The 8,612-nt window shown below is 31.3% G+C and overlaps 1 protein-coding gene across 1 annotated transcript; it reads left to right on the forward strand.

Moving 5' to 3' along the window:
- Nucleotides 1-6,466: 6,466 nt before the first annotated feature.
- Nucleotides 6,467-8,117, forward strand: LOC149143484 (ribonuclease 1-like). The gene is made up of 4 exons (XM_089449279.1): nucleotides 6,467-6,670; nucleotides 7,137-7,288; nucleotides 7,376-7,575; nucleotides 7,651-8,117. The coding sequence occupies exons 1-4, from the start codon at nucleotides 6,554-6,556 to the stop codon at nucleotides 7,938-7,940; spliced, it is 759 nt and encodes a 252-aa protein (XP_089305405.1). The 5' UTR covers nucleotides 6,467-6,553; the 3' UTR covers nucleotides 7,941-8,117.
- Nucleotides 8,118-8,612: the final 495 nt, after the last annotated feature.

Genomic DNA, 8,612 nt, shown 5'->3' on the forward strand with positions numbered 1-8,612 from the left:
GTCTATATCCTTCGACATCTTTATAATATAAAAAAAAAATACATTTTTCACTCTTATGTTCTAAGGCTTTATGTTTCTCATCTGACATATGGGCCCATGCTTCACTTCCAAAAACACGAAAGTGACTTACATCTGGTTTAATTGAGCTTGATGCTTCTTTTGGAGTGATATTCTTTAAGACCTTAGTAGGAGTGAGATTTACTATGTAATTTGCACAGTTAATTGCTTCTGCCCAAAAATTAGGACTAAATCCTTTAGAATGAAGCATATAATTATCCATTTCTTTTAAGGTGTGTTTTTTCCTTTCAGCTACATCATTTTGTTGTGGAGTATTTGGAACATTATGTTGCAATTGAATTCCATACTCAATGCAAAAGTTGATGAATTTGTTAACATATTCTCTGCCATTATCTGATCTTAGCTTAAGAATTTGATGTCTAGATTGTTTCTCAATAAAGGCCTTAAAGGCCAAGAACATGTTAAAGAATTAACTCAAGTTTTAAGAAGTGTACCCAAGTGAATATGGGGAAATCATCAATGAAAGTTAACAAATACTTGTAACAAGAGAATTAAATAACTGGAAGTGGACCACATAAATCACTATGCACAAGCTATAAGGGGGTTGAGGCATGCTAAGAGGCACTTTTTCCAAAACTATCTTGATGATATTTTTCAATTACACATTCGTAACAAACACCATCTCTGCAAGATACGATTGGAAGACATGTCACCATATTTTCTTTACATATATTTTTAAGGGAGCGATAGTTTAAGTGACCAAATCGCTCATGCCAAAGTTTGCTCACTTCATCATGATGAGTAACAAGTACCGAGGGAATAGTTGATGACCCAAAGTTGTTAAACTTATACAACCTTGTAGAATCATTAGCAATACCAATAGCTAAAATCTATCTAGGATCTCTTAGGTCCTTAATTACAACATCATGAGGTAAAAATTCAATGGTTTTACCTTCACCTCAATGAGTTATCTAATATATAGATAGAAATTTACACGATAAGGTAGGAACACATAATACATCATTAAATTGATCATCGTCTAGATGAATAGTTCTAGTCCCTACAACACTAAGAGATCTATCATCATCAACATATATATTTTTGGTGTTACAAACATTTTAAAAAAAACATGGCTCTGTTTTTTCCCATGTGATAAGAAGCTTTAGAATCAATGAGGCATTCATGAGAATGAAAAGAAGAAAATACTGGATTTCAGAGATCTGTGGTTTGTGTTATTTGAATTTCTGATCGGAGAACCCACAGTAATGGAGTTTTTACACCAACGTTTCGAATCCCAAATGGGATCCATCATCAGGGAGAAGAAAATACATTTAGTGCATACCCAGACCAAGATGCTTGAAAACCACATGTAGAAAGTTTTATTCCCGAAGATGAAGTTGAAGTTGAAAAATGATCCAAATGGGTGTTATGTATTTCATTGCTCTTCCAAGGCTTCCATCTTCTTAAAACATTTGGATTCTAAGTGGTCATCACGATTACAAAATTTGCAATGTCTATCAATCTTCTTCCCTTTATTTTTATTTGCCTTATCATTTTGTTGAGTCGATTTCTCATTTTGAGACTGAAATTGTTTATGACCCTTATTTGGTTTAGGACCATTCATTTTAGGATGCTTATTCTTAGGATTCTTTGAACTTGGTTGTTGCTCGGCTGTTAAGGCTTTCTTAGAAGAGTTTTCAGTATTAAGAAGACCAAGATGTACGAGTTTTAGGGCATTAAAATAGCAGGATTTGTAGTCTTGTCCTTGATAAATAAAGGCTTCTCTAATAGAATGAAGGTGAAAACAAACACAGAGTAGGTTGGTCCTAACTTAATAAGAATGGAATAGATAAGGCTACCATATTCCTTCTTAACCTTAACACCTTTCAAGAGAAGTCTAAGGGTCTTGAACTTGGACAAAAAATCTTCAATGGAAGAAAAATTATTGGGGTCCAAAGTAAGCAACTCATTTTCGATTTGATGGGCTCTAATTTCATTTTTTAATTCCAAAAATAGTACTGCGTTTTTTCATTGCTTCATTTGGGGTATCAATTTCTGTGATATGGAATCTAAGGTCTAGAGAAATAGACATCCCTATCAACCGACATGTTTAATTCCCATTTGGCTAGCTTATCTTCATTTTGAGGTTTAGACTCTAAGCTTTAGGCTATTCTATAAAGACCTTTTCTTCTAAGTAAATCCACCATGTATGATAGCCATTTGAAGTAGTTGGTGCTATCAAGAATAACTAGGCATGGAATTGCTATTTTAAAAGACACTGAAGATATCTATGCTCAAACTAAGTCTTTCAATGGAAAGATCTTGAAAAAAGAGGCCGATTAAAGAAAAAGGCTCTTAAAACAGCTTTCAAATGAAGAAGTTATGGTTTTCTGAAGAAAAGTTGTTGAAGATGCCAAGGAACCATGTGAATGTTGGGAAGTTGAGGATAATGTTATATTTAAAAAAAAAAATCCCCCCCTTTCAAAACTTAATCTAATTAACTCACTTTTAAAAAAGATTATTTTTTGTGACCCAATTTTATAAATAAATGAAAATCACTTTTACAATGGTACTTTATGAACTATCCACTAAATTTTAACTTAAATAAAAGATAAAGCGGCTTTAAAATTACAAGTGGCTCACTTTTTATAATGGGTGAGAATACTTTTACATAAAGTAACTTTAAAACATAAGTTACATGTGTTTTTTGAAAAAGTATCTCAACGAAATGAATGACTTGGACCCAAGACCTCCATTCTCATAAAATAACTTTAGATCAAGTGAGCTAATTAAAAGATTTAGTAATTGTTGGAAATAAGAAAAGAGTTTTTTTTTTTTGGCTCTCCGCAACTTTCAGCTGCATGCGTACTTGAAAAAACCCTTTTTCCCTACAAAACAAAAAAAACACAACCACACAAACCAAACAAACAAGCGAAAGTATGCAAACCTTACGGATTACAGTTAGATTTGGGGTTAGTCCCCTGTAAACTAGATATTTTCCCCAATGTTTTGATTTTCTTAGATCACACTAAGGTGCGGCAAGAAAGAGCATACACATGAGAAAAATCCTCTCTTTCTGTTTTTGGTTTGCCCAAATCATACAGAGTCATGGGGAAAACAACATGCACAAAAATGAACGATATAGATTCAGTAACAATTTTTTATAGATGACTATAAACCAAAATAAATAGAGAGATAAATAACTATAACTGCAAATAAAGGTTGTTTACGTCCAGATCTTAAAAATGACATAGCTATGGCTACCAAAAACATTTTCGCGTGAAACAAAAGAGGTTCGTCACTAGAACTGATGCTCCTAACACAATAAAGAAAACATCTTGGTCCAAAAGTGGTCATAAACAATAGATCTAGGAAATGGCAGTTAGATGCAATTGTACTAGCTTCAAATTTGGGTCACCAAGAGATGTGGCTCTTGAAAGACTCTGATACCATGTAGGAATTTATAGGGTAAATTCCTTATATTAAACACCAAAAGACATTGTTCACAAACAGATCACAAATCAGTACACGAGTGTTCTTGACGTAGTTAAAACTCTCAAAGAGGGAAACAATCCACAACTTGAGCCAACACGACCACTTCAAGAAATATTATTAATAAAAATAAAGAAAATTTACATAAGCTTCTCTCATAAACTGTATCATGGATTAATCGGGTGTTAAGCCATGGATCAAGTATCTGTAATACCAAGGAGAGGATGAATCATTAGAACACTTCATGTCTAGAACATATCGTGAATGTCGGATTGTAAGTTACAAAAAATATATACTAAAGAAACACACTTTATCTAACAATACACTAAACCAAGTTATATTTAATTATTTCCTATGTATTAGAATATCCTAAAAGTTCTCTTGCTATTTAAAATATGTTTTGAATGCATACATAAATTTAGAACTATAAAAAGACCCTACCCAAACTGTAATTAAATTATAAACTTAACAAATCCAACTTATCCTTTCAACGTATTTTTAATTAAAAATTATATATATATATATATATATAACAATTAAACTATCACCAATTTAAACACATCAAAATAAAAATGACTGTTATGACTATTAATTTACTGTTATGACTGTATTAATTTTCGAAGGACTCTGAATTTAGATTCCATCGATGGAATGTGAAATATCACTTACTGACTTTAATAGAAATTTATTTCCTTAATGGTTAAAAAAATAGTAATCATACATGCCCCCAAAGTGAGAAAATTTACGCTCCAACTGCGCGTTGACGAAAATTATAATATGAAAACTAATAAACACCTGTCTTCTCAATTATATTTTCATTCACGTCATTTTTAGAATCTTCAAACGTCAATAATAACTTAAAAAACGCCACATTACTCAATTGTTTACCATGATCCACCTAGGAATTTCATATATACATATGTATATAATTTCGTTTAAAATTTCTTTGGGATTTTTTGGAGAGAGCTTTCAAAGAATGAAATAAATTAATCTATATATTTAAAAATAAATAAATTTGTTTTTTTAAACTATGTTCCAAATTTTATAAGGTGAAAAGTTGTTTTTAGGAAAAAATGTTTTTCATATTTTTGGAAAAAGGTTAAAAAAACAATATTTTAGTTGCTGTTCACTTAATTTTTTAAAATGCATTTTATCTAGTATAGAATTTTTTTTAAAGATTAACTTGAAAAAAAAAAGATTAAAGAGATTAAAAGAAAAAGTGAAGGATGTCTGCTAGAACATTATGCTATTTGTAATAGTGAAATATATTGTTGTAATTGTTAGATCTTCTTTTCCCATGATTCTAATTGAATGATTTTAAGATCTATCTTTTCATTGAACCACTTCACTTTAATTTTGGAAATGCCAATCACTTGAAAAATCTTTGCCTATTGAATCTACAAAGCTAGCCTCAAAGCACACCACATAGCAATAAACTCAACAACAAAGTTCGTACCATTTCCAATAACATGTTTTCATTTTAAAACCACATTATGAGAAATAAAAATAACAACATAAAAAATCATAAAACAACTTTGTTTCTCTCCAATTAAATACTTCACATCACAAACACTAGAAAATATAAAAATAAATAAATAAATAAAATAAAATAAGTCAATGCTTGAACTAGCAACTTTTTATTTTTTTTTGGAATAACAAACACTTTCCAAAATATTCTTCACAAAAAGCCATAAACAAATAAATGTTAAATAAATTCACTCTTTTGACTATCACACATTATCGCACATTTTTTGCTATAACATCTCAAAAGAGAATTTGTTGAAAAGCTATTCTATAATTCATAGGTGAAAAAGAACATTAAAACTATTCTATAATGTCCTAATTAAAATAAAAAATTAAATGCGCATCTCAGTAAAGATGCTTTAAACACTGATCACACCGGTCACATGTTTAGTCCACGAATTAAGTAATCTCCATCACGTTATGACATATGCAGGCTCTGTCGCATCTATTGATTAATAGATGTTACATTAATTGCACTTACATCTTCTATTAAACAAAATTATTATACTAAGAATCTGTTCAGGATAGTGCTCAAATTAAGGAAACTATAAAATATTGAGATTCATATTTTCGAAAATTATATGGCTAGTTCAATGGGATTGTGGATAAATAGTAATCGGCTGTTCTGTTAAGGCAGTTTTTTTATGTGTTAGTGGTTCAATTTTCTTGTTTAATCTAAGTGATATATTAGATATAATGATATAATTCCATTAAATTGAAAAAATTCAATTTTAGTTGATCAAATATTTACTCTTTATAACATATAATTAGATGTTATTTTAATTAAAAAATTTAATTCAACATTTTTATAACATATAATTAGATGTCATTTTAATTAAAAAATTTAATTCAATACCTTTTTAGACTTTTGCTCAAGGCTCAAGGAGACTTTTGCTCAAGGCTCAAGGATGGATGGAAAATCAAAATAAGAAAATCAAGGAAGGATTAAAGAGAAGCTCCATCAAAGCTTCAACCGGTTAGGCAAAATCACTAAAAATAAATAAAAAACTGCCAAAAAAAACAAACAAACAAACAAAAAACAACTCACTAACACTTTATAACATACAATTAAATGTAATTTTAATTAAAAAAAATTAATTCAATTAAAAATGTGCAATCACTTTTCAATTTCAATATAATATGTACATTCAAAATGCATATATTTATTCAAAACTTATAATATATCTTCCACCCTTAAGAATATGCTATAGAATTTAGCATATGCTAACAAAGCTCACATGGAAATCCTGCCAACTATGGCAGAGGAGGTCAGACGAGGTACGGCTGCCAACTAACCCTCTTAATTATCCATACGAAACTTCTAACCAATCGCTTTCGGTGGCTAATTGCCTTCATGAAAGCTTGAGAAGTTGTTATAAATTCATGTAGGTCACGCCATAGGTTCAGTCATCCACTTCATCCACAGTCTCAATCGATTCATGATATAAGTTCTGATTCATATTGCATACAGACAGCCATCGTAACAAGGAGCAAAGTTGATTGCAGAAAATTCTTGATAATGGGGACCAGTTGGAGTATCAATGGACGTTGGATAATGTTGGTGTTCATCATTGTTGAGTGCTGTTCCATTGGTGCCATTGCCAGATCTTTTGATTTCTATTATTTCGTTCAACAGGTATTTTTTTTTTCATGAAGTGATCCTTGAATCTCAAATTTATTATTTTCGGCATCGAAATACATATATAAATAGCAGGCAAGCAGCAAATTAGATCGAAGAGAATGATATGATTATGTTAAGGAAAAAAAAAAAGAGAGTATAAAATAGATTTTGAGTTTAATTTTAAACATATATATAATAATATATATATATAATGATAATTTAAAACTGTGATATTGTTCCGTGTTAAATAACACTGAATTTATCATGCAGGAGAGATCAAATCCCTCTACATAATTTTTTTTTTTTTCTCAAATCCCTCTAAACTAATATTAAATTCATGATAAATTCAATGTTAAATAGATCTAAACTAGTGTCATTCCACACATATTTTCATGACGTGATTCCTGAATCTCAGATTCATTTTCAGCTTTATTCTTCAATCTTGTGTAAGTTGATGGTAATTGGTTGGCTGTAAATATAGTGGCCTGGTTCATACTGCGATACGCGCAGAGGATGCTGCTACCCTCGCACGGGAAAGCCTGCTTCCGACTTTTCCATTCATGGCCTATGGCCCAACTACAACACCGGCAAATGGCCACAGTTCTGTGATTCTTCCAGAGAATTCGATTACTCAAAGGTGCCATTAATTCTATCTTTCTCCATGTACGAATAACATCTAACGTTTACCTAATAGGATCATGATATACTCTAAGAAAATTTGCGGATTTCAGATTTGGAGGAGGAGCTAAACAGTTATTGGGGGTCGTTAAGCTGTCCAAGCAGCGATGGACAGGAATTCTGGGGACACGAGTGGGAGAAGCATGGCACTTGCTCCCTCAATCTTGATGAGCATTCATACTTCCAGAAGGCTCTCTCCTTGAGACAAAATATAGACATTCTTGGGGCTCTTAAAACTGCAGGTGGTCACATATCATAAGGTCACTCTCAGATTAATTCCTTGTTACAAAATTTGTTAATTGGTAGTTTGTTTGCAGGTATTAAACCCGATGGAAACCAATACAGTTTGAGCGATATCAAGGAAGCCATTAAACAAAACACTGGGCAGCTCCCAGGAATCGACTGCAACACGAGCGCAGAGGGAGAGCATCAACTATACCAGGTGTACGTGTGTGTTGATAAATCTGATGCTGTCACTGTTATTGAATGCCCCATTTATCCACACAGCAATTGCCCATCCATGGTTGTGTTTCCTTCTTTTGGGGACGATCAAGAGTCTCAAGGGGATTCTACAAACCAGAATATTCACGGAACAGACGAACTCTAGATCCAGACCAACAGAATTCCTTTCAATATTCTGTTATCATTAGAACATCCGATTTCAGCAAGAATTTTCATAGGTTTGTTGGTGGCTACAGGAATCTACTGCATTTGTCTACAAGTCAATTTGACTGTACGTCCTCCTCGCAATAAAAACGAGAATAAGAAACAGACAGAGAGCTTATGTTTGCACTAAGTTACGGTGTTTTTCTTTAAATATGGGTGTTTTTCATTAAATATGGGAAAGAAGGAATGAGAAATAGACATCGTGTTTACGATGGCACGAAATGAAAATGCAAATTAAAAAAAAAAAAAAAATTCCCTCACATTTTAAAAAAAAATCGAAATTCAAGTAAAAGTTGAATTTTTTTTATAATTTTGGTTGTTTTTAAATGTTTTTGATGGTGCTCATTTTCACCATAAAAACATGATTCAAAGACTACTTTTATAAGATTTTTTTTTTAAATTTAGTCAAAAATTCATCCGTCTCAATAAAAACACAGAATTCTTTAAATATAACCCTCAATAATTTATTAAAATATTGTTTATTAAATTAAATGAGTAATTTATTAAAATATAATCTATTAAATTAAATGACATGTAGTGTGTAATGTGGAAGAATACCTTTAACAAAGTCATAATAAATGTTCATCTTTTTTTTCTTCCTCAGGAAAATAAA

Source organism: Pinus tabuliformis, chromosome X (assembly GCF_031772625.1).
Source record: "Pinus tabuliformis cultivar Carrire ecotype Pingquan chromosome X, CPIR1, whole genome shotgun sequence".
Taxonomy (NCBI): Eukaryota; Viridiplantae; Streptophyta; class Pinopsida; order Pinales; family Pinaceae; genus Pinus; species Pinus tabuliformis.

Bases quoted from the DNA above. Each gene is read 5' to 3' on its own strand.
- LOC149143484 (XM_089449279.1), top strand. From the start codon at position 6,554: ATGGGGACCAGTTGGAGTATCAATGGACGTTGGATAATGTTGGTGTTC. The intron at 7,289-7,375 runs AAAGGTGCCATT...CTAAGAAAATTT, and splicing joins TCCAGAGAATTCGATTACTC to GCGGATTTCAGATTTGGAGG. The intron at 7,576-7,650 runs GTGGTCACATAT...GTTTGTTTGCAG, and splicing joins TGGGGCTCTTAAAACTGCAG to GTATTAAACCCGATGGAAAC.